General features: G+C 37.8%; 1 protein-coding gene across 1 annotated transcript in view; it reads right to left on the bottom strand.

The window, feature by feature from the left end:
- Positions 1-4,671: 4,671 nt before the first annotated feature.
- Positions 4,672-20,485, bottom strand: part of mvda (mevalonate (diphospho) decarboxylase a) — a 40,867-nt gene continuing 25,053 nt past the window's right edge. Inside the window, exons 8-10 of the mRNA XM_078400828.1 lie at positions 12,571-12,686; positions 7,627-7,735; positions 4,672-6,016 (exon numbers count right to left, since the gene is read on the bottom strand). Coding sequence (XP_078256954.1) covers positions 5,942-6,016; positions 7,627-7,735; positions 12,571-12,686 — 300 coding nt within the window. The 3' untranslated portion in view covers positions 4,672-5,941. The remainder of the gene's footprint in view (positions 6,017-7,626; positions 7,736-12,570; positions 12,687-20,485) is intronic.

The following is a 20,485-nucleotide window of genomic DNA, read 5'->3' as shown; positions in this document are numbered from 1 at the left end:
CATTTCCGTAGTCCACATTTTAATTGTGGGGGTTATTGGTTTTTTCCAAAATTTAAGTATTAATTTTTTCGCAGTTATTAGACTGTAATCAAGAAAATGTACCTGACTTGCTGTAAAATTTGTAGTATGTTCTGATAATCCTAATATAATTAATTTTGGATCCATATCTAATTTTTTATTAATAACTTTAGAAACTATTTTAAAAATCTCCAACCAGAAGTTTTGCATTTTTATACAAGTTACGAAAATATGAGTTAAATTAGCTTCTTGAAATTGACATTTATCACAAATAGGAGAGATACTAGGAAAAATCCTATTTAATTTCGTCTTCGAATAATGTAATCTATGTATTATTTTAAATTGTATTAAGGAATGTCTAGTATTCAATGAACATTGATGTATATGTTGTAAACTTTCATCCCATATATCTTGCATTATAAATTGATTCAATTCGTCCTCCCATGCTCGTCTATAAGATTCTGATGACGGAATGTCAGTGTCAAGGAGAGTATTATAAATAAAGGATATTAATTTATTTGAATTATAATGTCGATTCAGGCATACATCAAGCGTTTCTGGACCTCTAAACTTATATTCTTGCATGTGTGATTTTACATAATCTCTAAGTTGTAAATATCTAAAATAATTATTAACATGTAATCCGTACTTCTGCTGTAAATCCTGAAAAGAAAGAAAAGTTCCCTTATGATAAAGATCTCCCACCCTTTTAATTCCATAACTTTTCCATTGAGCAAAGCCTTTATCTAAGACAGACGGTTTAAAAGAAGGATTATTCGCAATAGGAAGGAAAACAGATAATTTACTCAATTTTAGCGTAAGCTTTAATTGTTTCCAGGTACGGATAACACTGTGTATAATGGGATTACCTCCATATGTTTTTTTATTTAAATTTATTGGAGCTAAGAGGATCGCACCAATATCGAATGGTAAACAATCCTCTTTCTCCATCTTTAACCAATCCGGTTGTTGATCAGAATCATCCAACCAGCAGGTTATATTTTTAATATTAACCGCCCAATAATAAAATAAAAAATTAGGTAAAGCAATTCCTCCATTAATTTTAGACTTACATAGATGTCTTTTATTTATTCTATGAGTCTTGTAGTCCCAAATAAAATTAGTAACAATTGAATCAATTTAAAAAAAAAACTTTTTTGGAAGATAGATCGGAATTGCTTGAAATAAGTATAGTAGCTGTGGAAGAAAGATCATCTTTATAGCATTACTACGACCAACTAATGATATAGGAAGTGTTTTCCAAAATTGGATTCTATAAATCGCACCTGATGTGTCTGGAGTGGATGAGAAAGTGAGATAACTATAGAACTACAGTGAACAGATGATCAATAGTAGGTGTGGACTCAGTGAGCCAAAGGGCCTGTTTCCATACTGTCTTTGACGTAAACTTAATGACTACCGTTCAGTGGCCCCAACATCTGCTATCATCAAGTGCTTCAAGAGACTGGTGATGGTGAATGTTGACTCCAGCCTCCCTCTGCAGTTTGCCTTCCATCACAACAGGTCCACAACACACAGATGTCATCGCCCTGGCTCTGTACGGATCAGCTGGCAGAGGTATTCAGACATCTTTAACCTCTCACTACTCCATTCTGATGTCCCCACTGCTTCAAGACAACCGTCATCCTGGTACCAAAAAGCAAGACAGCATGCCTTAATAACTAATCATTCAGCATGGAAGTAGGCCCTTTAGACCAACATGCCCCATCTACACTCGTCCCACCTGCCTGCAATTGGCCCGCTTCCCTCTAAATCTATCCTATCCATATACCTATGTAAATGCTTCTTGCACATTGTGATACCTGCCTCAACTACCTTCTCCAGCAGCTCGCTCCATACACTCACCCCCTTTGTGTAAATAAGTTACCCCTCAGGTTCCTATTTAATACTCTCTTTCTCCCCCCCCCCCCCCCCACCTTAAACCTATGTCCTCCTGTTCTTGATTCCCCTACTCAGGGCAAAAGGCTCGGTGCATTTATCTGATCTTTACCTCCCATGATTCTGTACACTTCTCATGCTTCCGAGCTCCAAGGAATACATTCCTAGCCTGCTCAACAGTTCCCTATAGCTCATGTTCTTGAGCCTTGGCAACATCCTTGTAAATCTTCTCTGCACCCTTTCCAGCTGGACACCATCTTTCCTGTAACATGGTGACCAAAACTGAAGACAATACTCTAAATATGACCTCACCAATGTCTTATATAATTGTAACATGACCTCCCAATTTCTATACTCAATACTCTGACTGACGAGGACCAAAGTGCCAAAAGCCTTTTTTTCACCCTATCTACATGGGACAACACCTTCACAAAACTATGTACCTGTACTCCTGAATCCTTCTGCTCTACATTTCCCCAGAGCCCCATCATTCACTGTGTGGGTCCTGCCCTTGTTAGACTTCCCAAAATGCAACATGTCACATTTTCCCTGTGTTAAATTCCAGCAACTATTCCTTAGCCCAGCTGCCCAACTAATTAAGATCCTGCTGCAATTTTTGACAACCATCTATACTATCTACAATACCACCAAAGTGGCAAACTTGCTAATTATGCCTTGTACGTTTTCATCCAAATCATTGATATAGATGACAGAGTAATGGGCCCCAGCACTGAACCTTGAGGCACACACTAGTCACAGGCCTCCAGTCCAAAAAACAACTTTTCACTCTCACATTCTTGAAGCCAATTTTCTATCCAGTCAGCTAGCTCTCCTTGCCATCTAACCTTCCAGGGCAGCCTACCATGCCGAACCTTGTCAAATGACTTGCTGAAATGCGTGAGATACGATCTCTCACGTACAAAACCATCCTGACTTTCCCTTGTCCATCGCGATTAATATATACCGTATCCCCCAGAATACTCTCTAGTAACTTTTCAACCACAGATGTTTGGCTCACAGGCTTGTAGTTCCCAGCCTTTCCCCTGCAGCTCTTCTTGAATAGAGGCACAACATTTGCCACCCGCCAGTCTTCGGGCACCTTACCCGTATTTAATGGCCACCTACAAATCTCAGCCAGGGCACCTGCAATTTGCTTTCTAGCTTCCCACCATGTCCTTGGATATATCGGCTCAGGCCTGGGAGACGTGTCTATCTTCATATGTATCAGGAACTTCGGCACCTCTGACTGTAATACTGACTGCTCTCAAGCCACTTCCATTGACTGCCCCAAGTTCCTTGGTCCTCTTATCTTTATCCATAGTAAAAACAGAGGAGAAATACTTACTGAGGACCTTACCCATCTCCTGTGGCTCTACAAGTTGACCGCTTTGATTCCTGAGGGGTCCCATTCTCTTTCACTGGCCTACTGTCCGGTGGCACTAACATCTACATCATGAAGTGCTTCGAGAGATTGGTGATAGTGTACTTTAACTCCAGCCTCCCATGATTCACTTTGGTTACTGTCACAACAGCTCCACAACAGATGCCATCTCCCCAGCTCTAATCCCTGGAACACCTCGACATAAAGACTCTTATTTATTGACTGTAGCTCCGCTTTCAACACCATTATCCCATCCAAACTCATCGTCCTAGGAATCAGCTTCCCCCTCTGATAATGGATCACTACTTTCTGACCAACAGACTACAATCAGATAGGATTGGTGGCAAGCTCTCCTCCACGATATTTTGCACTACTGATGCCCCACCAGGATGTGTTCTCAGTCCCCATACACTCTCAACTCTGCGGGCAAATTAGGCTCCAAATGACACCACTTTGGTGGGCCAGGTCATGAACATTTCCAAAATAGAATAAAGGAAGTAGATAGAGAACTTGGTAACATCGTGACAGGACAGTAACCTCTCTCTCAATGTCAGCAAAATGAAGGAGCAAGTTATTGACCAGGAACTCTACCCGTAACCCTCTTTTCACCACTGACATTTGTTTTTATAACATAACTTTCTAAAACGCAAAGTTTCTCAGGAATGCAACTAACATATTTTAGCACAACTACTTGTTCGTGGGAGTTGTGATAGAGGCTGGCAGGTGATAGGGGATGATGGGCAGATGAAACCAGGTGGGGAGGGGACAGAGCTGGCAGGTGATGGATGGAAACAGGTGAGGCAGGGGTGTGGCAGGAGAAAAGCTGGTGAGGTGAACAAAGGGGGAAGGAACCTAGGTGGATATGCGAGTGTGTGTGGGAGAGAAAAGCAGCAGAGTAGGCACAATTTCAGGTAAACCACACCCTTGGTATTCCCCTCCCACACACAATCACCCATCACTGACTTTTCTTCATCTCTCCCATCATTCCTTCCACACACCCATTTCCACTTCATTTTTTAAGCCAAGATACTGGGACCTTTCAGACATTAGAAATTTTGATTAAAATGTTGAAAATAATAATGCACCTAGTTTGTGCTTTACTTGATATTAAACTAGGATTTTCCCCATGACCACGTGGGTTTTCTCCGAGATCCTCAGTTTCCTCCCACACTCCAAAGATGCACAGGTTTGTAGGTTAATTGGCTTGGTACAAGTTTAAATTGTCCCTAGTGTGTGATGGGGTCGGTGCGGATGCAGTGGGCCGAAGGTCCTGTTTCCACGCTGTATCCCAACACTAAAAAAACTAAACTAAAATTATTCATGCAATAGCATAATCTGTTGATTTAATTATATACAAAATCAGTTTTTCCTCACTGTAACTTCTGCATCGCATCAGTTTATTTAAATACTGTTTGGCATGTACAGCTGCTCTAAAATTGGATCTAGCACAGATATATACAAAATCAGCAAAAGTATCCAAAATAACAATGTTTTATAGTTCACCGTAGAATGGTGGCTCATCACCATAAATCACCTTACACAAAATAAAAGAGGTAAATGATTTTTCAACATGGTGTAAATCAGAATATGAACTCAAGTTACACATATTGACACCCATCCCGCCACATCAAGTGGACTGATATATTATTGGCTTGTGGGTGGGGAAGAAAGCATGGCAAATAAAACCATTTCTTTGTAAATGACCAGAAATAATAATAAATATAAAATGCCAATAATCCTGAGAAAGTGTACTGTAAAAAAAAAGAAATGGGCATAGATAACCAATTTGCCATTAAACATGTACTTGAATAACAATTGTCACCTCTGCAAGCACAGCTTTTCCCACAAAAGTACCATTAGATTTTGATTTAGTTCAGTAATACTATTTCAAAACATTCTCTGGCACCTCTCACTCTTCTACATTTAATACGTTTTGTATGTTGTTTGGGAAAAAGTGTTATTATGATTGCACATATGAGCAATTTAACTTTTTGAAAAGAGCAAAATCTACTCCATTTATAGTTCCAATTTCAAATCCTGCAGTTTATCAGTTATTGCAATGTGTATGTAAAGGAAATACAGTAGTTAACTAATTAGACACAGGAATGTCACCCTACTTGTTAAAGCCAAGTGATTTTCCAGATGTGCAGCTAATTGTTTTGCACATCAGCAGAATTCACCTGATTCTAGATCCTGAATTTGAATGGATGCAAATGAGAGTTTTAGTAAGAATATTGACTGGGATTTCATTAGAAGTAAAGTTACATTAGAAAATGTTGGATAAAGATATTGCTGAACACAGCAGTTATTATTGCTGTACTCGCAGCGATTTTGTGCTCTTTATTTTAACTAGTGGATTTGACCAGGATTCGGGAATACAAATTTTAAATTATAATAATAGGCTACGAGTTCTAAGGGGAATGAGTTGATGAATAAATAATATATTGAAATCCATACTTCACATTTCTACCTGTACATGGTGTTAGGACTGTATCCAAGAACCATTTGTACTTTGTTGATACAGACTGGAAGCAGTGGATGTCTTGAACGTATGAGTTATATTGTACATACAGGTCAAGTTTGTTAGTTAACATGAACGTCTTGCAATTTGTTCACTTTTTGCAAAAAGCTGTCCTTCAGTCACTATTGCTTGGCAAGTCCATCTTCTCCAATGAGATGGTGGTTGATGTCTTCTATGAGCTGTGGCCCTGGTCCTGCCTTTATAAGAAGATACAAACATTTAGAGCAAATATTAAATTCAAAAAAGAACAATGTGTCATGTGTCATGGACAAAGAAACATTTAACTATTGATACTCTGCTTCTGAAGGAGGTATAAAGATCATTCTACTTTAAATCATCTCCAGAAATAAATACCGGCAGCCTTCAAATTAGAAAGTTTTGAAATTCATTCCAATCCCAAGGAGGAAAAACATTCTCTCAAAAGAAACAATTTTAATGTTATTTCATCTAACCTATATCATTGTATACAAAACAATCTATTCAGAACAAGATGGGAGATTCTAAATGCATTTCAACAAAGAGACAGCTCTACTGGTTCTAAAGTTAGTAAAGTAATATGAAATCGGTGAACTCTTATTCTGGAACAAGGCGCCCTCTGATGCTAGCTCTGCCAGATATGGCAAACACCCTCTTAGCACCCATGTTATACATCCACCCTCAAATGAGTATACGTCCAATGTTCTTGAAATGTCAACCCCTTTATTCTAGGAATCAACAGTGCATCTTCACTGCGCTGCCTCAAATGCATACAAATTCTTCTTCAAATACATAAGCAGTACTCAGCAAAATCCTGTAAAGTTACATTAAAACTTCCCTAATTTGTATGCTGCATATTGCTTTCAATTAAGGCCAACATTCCATTAGTCTTTCTAATTAATTGCTGTATATACATGCTGACCTTTTGTATTTGTATATAAAGGTTATTTAAAAAAAATTATATTCAGGGCTTCTGTACTCACAGATCGAGTTCCAGAACCCAGTAGTCTGATCATGAATATTTTGCTTCAACTATCCTCGACTCCAAGTGCTAATTATCTTAAATTCATGCCTCTAGTTTGGCCCTTTCTGCTCAGATAAATCAGGTTTTTGTTTGTGCTTCTCATACTTTTATGCACCTTGCAGAAATCACCCGTGTACATAGAAAACAATCCTGCTAATCAATTTCACCTTAGAATTAAACTTCTTCATTTTAGGTGACATCATTGTGAATTTTCTCTGCACCCTCTAACGTTATCACATTTTTCCTACAATGAGGTGAACAGTTGTCCAACTGTTAACTGTTCAGTTTTTCCCCTTACATTTCCCTAGTTTTAATCAATGGTATACCAATCCGTTCTAAACCACCCCATCCTTCGCTCTGAGATCTGTAGACGTAGCCTCCCCCCAATTCTGTATTGTGTTCAGCACCCAACCATTTATTGCACAATCCTCATGGCTTTCATGCCTTACCCAGGTGCATTAGCTCACATTTCCTGCAATGACTTCCGATGCTACTTCTTTTGCCAATCTGACCAGTCCATTAGTGTGCTCCTGCTACCTGCAACTTTCTTCCTCACTATTAAGACTGACAATCATGCCCCCCTACAATGCTTAAAAAAAAGGAATCAAATGATGCAAACCACAAAAAGGTGCTATCACAGAATCCAACTCAACACGGACTGAAGCAGTTAAATCAGAAGGCAAGGCCATGTTCTTAAGATATGGATTTGCTACACAAAGAGCAGACAAAATAAAACATTTTCATGCAGCCAGAATCCTGAAACCGGGGAAAAAGCAGGAGAGAGGAAGTAATATTTTAAAGAGTTACTTGAGTATTAATGATGTATCGAATGCCACCCTTAATTGGATCCATGGGGATGCTCAACTTCAGTGACTCTGATAGAGGGACTGAATTTACAGGCAAACCTTTCAGGAACCTAGAAAACAAAAGTTGCGATGAATGTAAAGAGAAAAAACATCGTCCCTTGGTATTCCTCCCCCCCCCCCCCCCTCACCACCCCACCACCACCTATATAAAAATGTAATCACCCCATATTTCAGTTATTTGCATTTTTCAAAGCCATATGCATGAAATTAAATATTCAAGAAAGTGAATTGTAGGTTAGGATTGCAATTGCTGAAACATGAATCTTCAATCTGACAAAACCTCTGTTCCCAGCTTTTCTAGAACTCGCAATGCAAAAAGTACCCCACTCTCTCCTTAGTATTTGCATGTATAACGCAGACATATCCAGCTAACAGGAAATACATTTTTGAAAGATTTAATAGGAACCTGAGGGGTAACCTTTTAAAAATATAAACACAAAGGGTGGTGGGGTTTATGGAACGAGCTGCCGGAGGAGATAGCTGAGGTAGGTATTATAGCATTTAAAAGACATTTGGACAGGTACATGGATAGGATATGTTTAGAGAGTTATGTGCCAAGCACTGGCAGGTGGGACTAGTGTAGATGGGGCGTGGGCGAGTTGGGTCGAAGGGCTGCTTCCATAATGTCAACTATGACTTCCTGGAACCAATTTCACTTGGATCAGAAGGCCCGGCTCCAGGTCCCAAATTGGAAATTTAAGCAATAAATCCAGGATGACATGCTAAGCAAATATTTTGCAAGCGTTGCACTGATAGGTGTCTGCTCTCCGTTGAGACATTAAAGTAGTGCCACAATTTTCCTCTCAAACAAATGGAGGTTTTTATTGCACTATTTTGAAGAGCATAGGACTTCTCATGCAATACAGGAGATGCAACCCTTATAATTTACCTCGTCGCTTCCCACTATCTTTCCTCTTCAGGTAGCTGAAAAATCTTCTGTGAAGCAGCAATTCACTTGTACTTCTTCCAATCTAGGATACTGCATTCAGTGTATACAATGTGGTCTCCTCTACACGGCGGAGGCCAAATGCAGATTGGGTGTCTACTTAAAGCATCTGATTCAGTACACAGATGAGAGCTCCCTGCAGCTTGCCATTCATTCATTCTCCATTCCACTGACTAGTCTGTGGTCTCCTGTACTAGGCTAACAAGGCCGAATGCAAGCTTGAGAAACAGCACTTTAACTTCTGTCTGAAATTGTTGTAACCTTCCAGTCTTGTTACTGATTTCTACAACTTCAGGTAACTAATTTATCTGTATCATTTCTGCTGCAATTTGTTTTTATGTGTAGAGGCAGTTTTCCCTCTCCTAATTTTCTTCATAGCAACTCAAGATAAAGAATATTTTGTTCACTCAGCTGATTATTCCAATTCCTTCAAACTGCGAAATCCCTTCAAATATCAGCTCATTAAATTCCCTCTACTTCAGATCAAGCCCCATTTATTTACAAAATCTACAATTTATTCACATGTATTCACTTCAACTCACCGATTTGACTTGCTTTACTACTGTACTTTTCAGAAATCCCTACATTCAAACAAACCTAGTCAATTAAAAGGGATTTTATACCATCCTCTTCTATCAAGAGATGCAATTTCTTGAATTGAAGATTCTCATGACAAACAATTTTTTATAAATCACCTCACACAACATATTGTATTTTGTTGATTCGATGGAAGAAATAGCAGATTCATTTGGCTTTTTAAAAAATATATACAAATACACACAACCCTGACATCCCTAGAAATTTCAGAATTAGGTTTCTGTAACCTTATCGGTTAAGGTCGAGCTACTTGTATCATGGTACTAAGACAATTTCCTAATTAAAGTATACATCAATTTACAAGTTTTTTTGAATCCATCTGAAACACCTAGGTATAGTCTTGCTATAGTCGAACTATGGGTCCACTATCAGCCAGGGCACCATTCGGCTAGCCAGGCCATCTCGGACGTCGAGCTCACCAGCCCTACTGTCTGTGCTCCACCCAGCCCCATTGGACTAAAACTCCTCCAATCTTGGACCCCAGTCTTTGTGGTCTGACTGGTGTGGAAGCAGTCCTTGGACTCCTTACATTCCCTCTCAGTGGTGGAAGTGCTGTATCTCTTGCCAGTTATGGCCTGCTAATCTCCAAGATTTTAGTTAAATTCGTCAACTCTTGCTGCCATGATATGCATAAGGCAAAGGACCGATGGATGGCAAGGTGAGGTTTGGAGGTGAGCTAGTTATAGCGAGGGAATAAGGTGAATGAAAATAGAGTGTGAGGAGGCAATAAGAGATGAAGCTTGGGGAGGGCAAGGAAAAACTTTCAAGGACATTTTTGAATGGACTGTGAAATAACTGTCCATGGAATATTCACATTCTGAAGAGAAAAGGATGACATTGGTGCAAGTTGTACAGCTGCTGCCTTGCAGTGTCAAAGCCTATAGTGCTATCCAGTTGTCGGATGCTGTCTGTGTGGTTTGCTTGTTGTCCTTGTGATCGTATGGATTTCTCAGGGTGCTCTGGTCTCCTCTCATACACCAAGGATATGCAATTTAGTAGGTAAATTGCCCATTGTAAACTGTCCCCATGTGTAGGCTTAGGGAATTGATGAGAATAAAATAATGGGATTAACATAGGGTTAGTGCAAATGGTCATTGTTGGACAGGGCAGATTATGGTCTTATGGGCCAGTTTCCTTGCTGTACAATTTTTTCTTCCAATGTTGACACAAAAACTTTGGCATCTTTCTCTCTCCTACCATAATACCATCAACCCTATCTTCCTTCAAATATTTTATCTTTTCCAACCAGCCACTGACCCTAATCCTATCCTGGCAACAGAACACCTCTTGGATTACCATGGACCCATTTTCTAATTATGTATCTTTGCACTAAATGTCTTGTTTTTTTGCAATCTTTTTCATTTCAGTTGTAGAATTTGTGATACTCATGTATAATTTCTGTTTTTGTGTGCTATCGGAATCTATGTGGTTGTGTTGCATCTTCATTGTATCTGAACTTCACCGTACTTGTGCATGTAACAATAAGATTGATTTGTACTTTTACTTGATTGGCTATCTGGCTCAGAGTCGTGTTCTGTTTTTTTGTGCATAATTCTTTGTGGTACATCTAATCCCATTACATACTCTACTGCAATTAATGGAGTTCTGGTATGGATGCAAGTTTCTGCTTTGCAAACATTGCAGTCAAGGAATCATTTGTCCCGCTGAGTTACTCCACCATTTAGTGTCTACCTTTGATTTAAACCAGCATCTGCAGTTCTTTCCTAATTATTTGTCCATACTGTGCGGGTCGGTCGGGCACGAGCTGTCTGTCCGTGGGCGTGGGGAAGAGAGTGGAAGTTTTGTTGCCTCCATCACAGTGAAGGGGTGTTTGGAGTCACTGTGATGGACGTTTGTGTTGGGGTCATGCGTCATGTGTTCTTTTTTTTTGTGTGACTGCTATGTAATTTCGTTCGGTACCTTGGTACCGAATGACAAATAAAGCTCTGTATTCTATTCTGTACAGCTAAATAACAGTAACAGTTAAATAACAGTATTTATTTGGGAAAAGAATCTACTGTTAAAAGACAAGCACCTGGACAGTTAAGACTTTTCAGATTTTGTCTAGCTGTAGCCTATTCTATAACTCAAGCCCTCCAATCCCCACAACGTTCTTGTTAATCATTTCTGCACCCTCACATGCTTCTTGTTGCAGTTTTGGTTGCCGTGCTCCATATTCCAGTTACAGTCTCACCAACAACCTACACAGCTGAAACATTGTGTCACAACTCTTGTATTCATCTGGGCCATAGAACAATTTCTTTCGTGACAAGCGTGCGATAGAAAGAGTAAATATTTCACTTGCATATTTGGCAATTGGTAATGTCATATCTCACAACTGCCTCTTCCCTTCTACATTAAAAATAAAACTACAGAACAGTTTTCCTTAAATACACTGTTGATTTGCAAAAAGAATCTACCGTTAAAAGACAGCCATCTGGACTTTTTAGATTTTGTCTAACTGTTGCCAAATAGCAAAAAAAAATTGGTACGTGCCAGGGAAGTGAATAGTAGTATAGCCCTTTATTTCCGCATTTATTTTGGGTGAAGGCAAATTAAAATGGCTGTTTGCCAAATTACGCATTTAATATCATATCATATCATATCATATATCTACAGCCGGAAACAGGCCTTTTCGGCCCTCCAAGTCCGTGCCGCCCAGTGATCCCCGTACATTAACACTATCCTACACCCACTAGGGACAATTTTTACATTTACCCAGCCAATTAACCTACATACCTGTACGTCTTTGGAGATATTCACTTACAAATATCCCTCTAGAATTGAGGAACCTTTTATATTTCTGAAACTTTAAATATAATTTAGATGAACAAGATTAACCAATTTGAAATACTACTTTTTTTAAATCACAAATTAGGCCATTCGGCCCATCAAGTCTACTCCTCCATTCAATCATGGCGGATCTATTTCTCCCTCCTAACCCCATTCTCCTGCCTTCTCCCTATAACCAAACACCCATGCTAATCTCACATGCAACTTCAATTTCCTCGAATACAGTAGAAAATGAAGCCATTAATTTTAGTAAAATTGAACATAGCTTGTGCACATAATGCAAAGACAAAGACAACTCTACTTGTCTGTGTATCGAACACTAAAATTAAAGTTTACCATTTGAGGAAGAAGGCAGCTAGATATATATGATAAATATTGAAACTGCCAACTATAGAATAGCTTTCACTTCCAGATGTACAACCACCCTCCCCAAAATAGTAAATGTTTCTCTAAGTGGATATTAGACAGTACATTGAAAAGACTGCCATGCACAGTGGGAAGAGTGCCACATTCATTAACAAATATCCACATTAACAACATACAACTCACTGTTCACCATTTTCTTCTGGAGGAAAATAATGTTTCACAACTTCCACAAACTTATCCACTTGCTGCTCGAGTGTGAAAATGACTGCATTGGGGCCAGCATCAAACGTGTATGCTACCTAAAAAGTAGATCAGAAGCAGATTATATTTCCAGGTGCAATTCAAAGTTTTTCAAATCCATAGACAACCTATATACGTTCAGTTTAAAGAACCGTGCACATCATAAAGAAGGCTGTCTTTCAACTATTAGCTGTTCATTTCAATGAACTTTAGTAACAATAGGGAGCATCAACATGCAAATGTTTGTAATGATTGAGCAAATGCTATAATGCAACAGAAATAAACTACCATTAGATACTTAATAAATCAGGCAGCAGCCTTTTACCACCATAAATGGAATAAAGTTATATTTAGAGGTAACAGTAATGCTGAAACATATGCAATTTGGATTGTTAGATCAATTCCTCCATACAAATATCTTAGCTGGTGGAATAGAACTGTCACCATTCCTTGGCAATTGACTGGATCATGATGGAAACAACGGAAGGGAAAAGAAATCGAATTCAGTGGACAATGTGGGAACAGCTAGATGACCTTGACTTTGCAGAAGACATAGCTCTCCTTTCACATACACAGATACAAATGCAGGAGAAGACGGACAGACTCTTACAAGCTGCAACAAAACTTGGTCTTACACCCAATACAGCAAAGACACAGGTGATGAAGATCCACTCCAAAACCAGCAACCCTATCCTCATGCACAGCACTGCCCTGGAGAAGGTAGAAACATTCACATACCTAGGCAGTGTTGTGGACACCACCGGAGGGGCAGATGCAGACATAAAAAACAGAATTAATAAGGCTAGGGTGGCGTTTAACATGCTCAGGAAGATCTGGAGCTCAAAATACATCTCAATCAAGACCAAAATATGCATCTTTAATTCAAATGTGAAGCAGATAATGCTGTATGGATCAGAGACACGGAGAACAAAACACACAACAGGCTGCAAACATTCATTATCACCTGCCTCAGGAGAATACTAAACATCTGGAGGAGAGACCAAGTAAGCAATGTGGACCTGTGGAAAAGAACAAGCCAGGATCCCATTGACTTACAAATTCGAAAGAGAAAATGGAGTTGGATTGGACACCCTCAGAAAACTTGCCACAAACATCACCCAGCAAGCCCTGAAATGGAACCCCCAAGGAAAAACGAAAAGAGGTCGTCCCAGGAACAGCTGGAGAAGGCAGAAATGTCTGAGAGTGGGCTCAACTGGGGAGATCTTGAAAGAACCACCAACAACCGAGTGAGGTGGAGGACATTTGTCAATTGCCTATGCTCCCTAGAGGAGCCAAGGGCTGAAGAAGAAGAAGATGGAATAGATAGCCCTTTGAGTTAAATAAAAGTTGTAAGCTTTCTGAAAATAATTATTTTGTCCAATTTTTCTGCAGTAAATAAAATACCTGATTAAAAAGTACATCTTGGATCTACAACAATTTGGTATACCAATCCAAATTACATTGCTTTTGCAGGAACAAGATCCTGCCAGTAATCAATGTAAATGCGGTGAGTGGCAAATCATATGTACACTCTCAAACACAGAGGGTGGGGGTGGAAGAGAGAGGTTAAAATGTAAGTTGTTATTGCTAAATGTTAAACTTAGTTGGGCTGCAGTTGTTCACCATATTTAAATTTTGATTCAATTCACTCCAAAACAAGAGAATTTCAGAGTTAACTACTTTACTGTCTTTTCTTTCCAAGCAACAAAGGACATTTCTTTTCAGGGAGTATTCCCCCTCCCATTCCCAATCTGACCTTTCTGTCCTGGGCCTCCTCCATTGTCAGAGTGAGGCCCAGTGCAAATTGGAGGAACAGCACCTCATATTTCACTTGGGTAGCTTACACCCCAGCAGTATGAACATTGACTTCTCTAACTTCAGATAGCCCTTGCTTGCCCTCTCTCCGTCCCCTTCCCCTTCCCAGTTCTCCCACCAGTCTTACTGTCTCCGACTACATTCTATCTCTGTCATGCCCACTCCCCTGACATCAGTCTGAAGAACGGTCTCAACCCGAAACGTCACCCATTCCTTCTCTCCAGATGCTGCCTGTCCTGCTGAGTTACTCCAGCATTTTGTGTATCTTTTTTTCCGGGTATTGATTTATTTTTGTCAGGTAACACTATTTAGCTAGGGCCTGCTGTCTCTTTATTTCACTTTAGAGATACATCGTGGAAACAGGCCCTTCGGCCCACCGAGTTTGCGCCGACCAGCAATCACCCTGTACACTCGCACTATCCTACACACGAGGGACAATTTACAATTCACAGAAGCGAATTAACCTACAAACCTATACGTCTTTGGAGTGTGGAAGGAAACCGGAGCATCCAAACAAAACCCACATGGTCACAGGGAGCACGTACAAACTCCATACCGACAACGCCTGCAGTCAGGATCGAACCCGGGTCTCTGACGCTATTAGGCAGCAACTCTACCGCTTCATCCCTGTGCTGCCCTGTATCTTTATTAATATACAAAAATGGAGAAGATTAACTGTCCCCACTGATTAACTCAGCACTGGGGAATGAGGAAAGGGAAATGAAATTAAACAAATATTCTCCACACACCTTCACAAAAAAGACAATACAAAATTCCCAGAAACAATGGAGCACTACAGGTAAATAATAGATGGGAAACAAAATAAATTGCCATTGGTTTAAAAAACCTGGAGAAATTGAAGGGACAAAATGGTGATAAATGTCCATGATTTAATGAACTGCATTTAAGGAACTGAAGATGGCAATGATACAGATATCCATATTGAGCCCCAGCTGCTCTAAATCATTTAACTGAATTGTGCCAACTGTCCCGTTGTCAACTTCCAAAATGCTTTAGATTCTAGAACAATTCCAAGACATTGTAAGGTGAAAAATGCTGGAATCCAATATTCAAGAACTAGATAATTAACATATTTATGAAAATCATATTTGAGGTCGTCATTGGCAGAATGGTGAATAGGCGATATGGTATATTTGGACTTCGCACTCAAGATTACCAAACAAAAATAGGGTACACAATATTGGAGGTATAGGCTGACATGGACTGGTTAATAGACTTAAGGTTTGGTTAATGGACTAAACAGTAAGAATAAATAGATTATTTTTCAGTTGGAAAGCTGTGAGCAGTGGGTGACCGTGGAATCCATATTGAGCCCCAGCTCCTCTAAATCAATTAACAGGATTGTGATCAGGGATCTGGTTTGTTTGTGGCACGCATCAGATTGCTATATGGACTGAATAGGATGCTTTGAGGGATTTTTTTAGGTGAAATTAATGTATTCCATCTGCCATGTCCTATGTGAGTAATTGTGACGTCATCTACTTGACACAAAAAATAGAACCGCAGAGCAACTTTTCAAAATGGTTAGTGTGTGAAAAGTGTTGATATTTTTTTTAAATTTAAAAAAAATAAATATTTTATTTAAGTTTTAACAGAACCCATACGTTATACATTTTACATTCCTTAGTAAACAATAGTCACTGACCTATAACTTCGATTATACACGTATTGTTCTGTATTTTCTCCCCTCCCCCCACCCCCCCCACCCCCCAGTTCAAAAGAAGGAAAAAGAAAAAGCAGAAGAAAGAAAGAAAAAGAAAAACCTGGAGTCCCGAGGGAGTCACTTCCGAGTAATTTCTTTTTAAATTCTTGTTAGGTATCAAAGCAATCCTGAATTTAACTACTTCCTATTCTTAATCCTAGCTTTGCCATGAATGGGTTCCACACCTTCAAAAAGAAGTCATATCCATTTCTCAGATTATACGTTACTTTTTCTAATGGGATACAACTCCGCATTTCTGCATGCCATCTTTCAAATCTTATTTCATTTTGTTCTTTCCATGTGACCGCAACACATTTTTTTGCTACTGCTAATGATATTTTGAGAAATCTTTCCTGATGTTTATCCAAACTTAGCTTTGGTATTATTCCTTTTGTATCTCCTAGCAAAAACAACCTTGAATCCATTGGTATGATCTTATTCATCAATTGATCTAAAAACTTTTTTAGGTCTTGCCAAAAAGGAATTACCTTCTGACATGCCCATGTAGAGTGTATAAAAGTGCCCACGTCTTGGTTGCATCTAAAACACCTTTCAGATGAGTTTGGTTTAAATTTATTTAATTTTTCCGGGGTTAAATATAGTTGCTGCAAAATATTATACTGTACTAAGCTGTATCTCACATTAATAGTATTTTTCATACTATCTAAACACAGTCTTTCCCAACTTGGTTCATCAATAATAATATTAAGATCTGTTTCCCATCTTTGTCTTGCTTTATGAATTCCTATCTATGGACTAGATATCTGTAGTAGTTTATACATTGATGATATAATTTTTTTCATTCCCTTGCCCTGAATCAAGGATTCGATTCCTTTAATCTGAAATAGACATTGAGTTACCTAACTTTTCCCTTAAAAAAGATTGTAATTGATAATAGAAAAAAATACTATTCCCTGGAATTTGATATTTATTTCTCAATTGCGAAAATGTCAAAAAGATATTCCCTTCATAGCAGTCTCCTATATTTTTAATACCCTTCTGTTCCCAGAGTTGTAGTATTTGATTATTCCAAGCAAACGGCAATAATCCATTTTTTACTAATGGAGTTTTAGCTGTTAAGAAAAATCTTTTATCCTTAACTTTAACTGTTTTCAACAATGTATTAATTAAATGTTTTAGCAAAGGTGACTCTTTATCCTTAACTAATAGCTTCGCTTCCCATTTATATATAAATTCTTCTGGACAAGATTCTTTTATTTTATCCATTTCAATTTTAACCCATGCTGTTTTTCCACCCTCTTGATAAAAGGATGAAATAAAACTCATTTGTGCTGCCAGATAGTAATTTTTAAAATTTGGTAATTGCAATCCACCTAATTCAAATTTCCATGTTAATTTTTCCAGACACTCTTGGCATTTTACCTTTCCAAAGAAAATTCCTCACAGTTTTGTTCAATTCTTGAAAAAATTTATTTGGCAAAGGTATAGGCAGTGTTGAAAATAAATACTGTATCCTCGGAAAAATATTCATCTTAATACAATTCACTCTCCCTATCAATGTAATTGGAAGATTCATCCATTTCTTCAGGTCCTCATCTATTCTTTTTATTAGTGGTTTATAATTTAATTTATACAAATTATTTAACTTATTATCTACATTAACTCCTAAAAACTTAATGCCTTCTTTTTGCCATTTAAACTGACTTTCTCTTTTACATTGATCATAATTGCCTTCAACAAGAGGCATTATTTCAGTTTTATCTTTATTAATTTTATATCCTGATACTTTCCCATATTCTTCCAGTCTGAAATATAATTTTCTTAAGGATTCCAATGGTCTAGTAAGACAAATTAAGACATCATCAGCAAATAAAGTAATTTTGTGATCTTCCTGATTAACTTTAAATCCTTTAATATCTAAATCTGCTCTTATTAGCTCTGCCAGAGGTTCAATGGCCAATACAAATAAAGCCGGTGACAAGGGACATCCCTGTCTACTAGATCTTTCCAAATTAAATGATTGAGAAGATTGGCCATTTGTCACCACTTTGGCTTTAGGTTGTTTATAAAGAGCTTTTACCCAGTTAATAAAACCATTTCCTAATCGGTACTTCTCTAATACTTTAAATAAAAAATCCCATTCTAACCTGTCAAACGCCTTTTCAGCATCTAAAGCAACTGCTACGCTCAATTCCTTTCTTTTCTGTGCTAAATGTAAAATACTTATAAATCTTGCTACATTATCAGATATTTTCCTTTTTTTGACAAATCCAGTTTGGTCCTCTTTAACCAGCTTCGGTAAATATTCTGCCAATCTCCTTGCTAAAAGTTTAGCAACTATTTTATAATCTGCATTCAACAATAATATTGGTCTATAAGAAGATGCATTTAAAGGGTCTTTCCCTTTTTTAAAAATTACAGTTATAATTGCCAATGAGAAGGAGTCTGGTAATGTAGAAGTTTTTTCCGCTTGATGTATCACTTCCATAAATAGTGGTAACAACAAATCTTTAAATTTTTTATAGAACTCAGGCGGAAAACCATCTTCCCCTGGAGATTTATTACTTGGTAAAGAATATAATACTTCCTCCACCTCTCTCAAAGTAAAGGAGGCATTTAGTCCCATCTGCTCCTCATTAGAGATTGTTGGTAATTGTATCTTGGATAAAAAATTATTTATCTTAATTTCATCCTTTTCAGATTCAGAATGGTACAGATTAGTGTAGAATTGCTTAAATACCTCATTGATTTCTCTAGGTTTATAAGTAATAATGTTCTGATCTGTTCTAATTGAATTTATTGTTCTTGATATTTGTTCTTCTTTCAGTTGCCATGCCAATACCTTGTGCGCTCTTTCTCCTAATTCATAATATCTTTGGTTAGTTCGTAATATTAGTTTTTCTGTTCTGTGAGTATGTAAAGTATTGTATTGAAATTTTTTATTTGCAAGTTGTGTTTTTTTGGTATCTGAAGAAGTTTTCTGTAAGTCTTTTTCTAATACGGTGATTTCTTTTTCTAATCTTTCAGATTCCTTCCTATAGTCTTTCTTTATCTTAGATGAGTAGCTTATAGTTTGGCCTCTCAAATAAGCCTTCATTGCATCCCATACAATAAATTTATCATCCACTGAATTTAAATTTGTCTCCAAATATAATTCAATTTGTCCTCGAATAAAATCACAGAAGTCTTGTCTTTTCAATAGTAAAGAGTTGAGTCTCCATCTATACACTGACTGTTCTTTATCTGGCATCGTAATTTTCATTAATAATGGTGAGTGATCCGATAACAATCTAGCCTTGTAATCTATTTGTATTATTCTACCGCTTAATTGAGCTGAAATCAAAAATAGATCTATTCTAGAATACGTATCATGTCTATTGGAATAAAAAGAGTAATCTCTTTCCTTGGGATGGCTTTTCCTCCAAACATCTATAACATTTAATAAGGCAAAAAATATTCTATGGAAGAAAGGCTATAGGTTCATTTTACTGCATCTGGCTACTTTGAAGATTATGATCAACACTGGAGAAAATAAATTTTTTAAAGACTTTGTCAAAGCAGAAGAGTATGCGGAAGAATTGCCATCGAGAAATGCTTAAGAAGATTCATGAATGATTGATTATTAATAATATCTGTATACTATAGAGGGGATTAACTGTATTAAGGATTGTTAATTTTTAGAAGTACTTGATATATCGGGGGGGGTTGGAGAATGTGGATGCTCCACCATAATCATGGGCACAAGTGTGGTGCGGACCACACCTCGTATAATAGAGGGGGGTAATGTTGCTAATCTATTTATTAACAACATTAGAGGGAGGGTCTATTTCTCTATCTTTCTTATTTCTTTTCTGTTTTTATACCTGGACTATGGAGGGGAGCACACTGAAATACGGCACAATGTAAATACCGGAAGAGGTATCAAGGTAAGGAAACAAAAAAAAAAGGAAGGAATGGATAACACATTAAATTTTTTAAGCTATAATGTGAATGGGTTAAATGGACCGATAAAAAGGAAGAGAATTTTAACACAGATGAAAAAATTGGAAGTAGATATAGCTTTCTTGCAAGAAACACATCTAACGGAAAAAGAGCATCAAAAGTTAAAGAGAGATTGGGTAGGAAGTATGGTCGCATCTTCTTTTAACTCAAAAGCAAGAGGGGTTGCTATCCTATTTAAGAAAACGCTACCAATTAAGATACAAAATATTGTAAGTGACCCAGTAGGTCGATTTATAATTGTACATTGTCAAATTTTCTCAGAATTGTGGACTTTAATGAATATATATGCACCAAATACAGATGATGAGAAGTTTGTGCAGGATACTTTTCTAAATCTAGCGGAAGCACATGAAAATA

This window comes from Rhinoraja longicauda, chromosome 6, assembly GCF_053455715.1.
Source record: "Rhinoraja longicauda isolate Sanriku21f chromosome 6, sRhiLon1.1, whole genome shotgun sequence".
In the NCBI taxonomy this organism is placed as follows: Eukaryota; Metazoa; Chordata; class Chondrichthyes; order Rajiformes; family Arhynchobatidae; genus Rhinoraja; species Rhinoraja longicauda.
The sequence above is the reverse complement of the archived record's forward strand: the minus strand, read 5'-3'. Positions and strand labels throughout refer to the sequence as shown.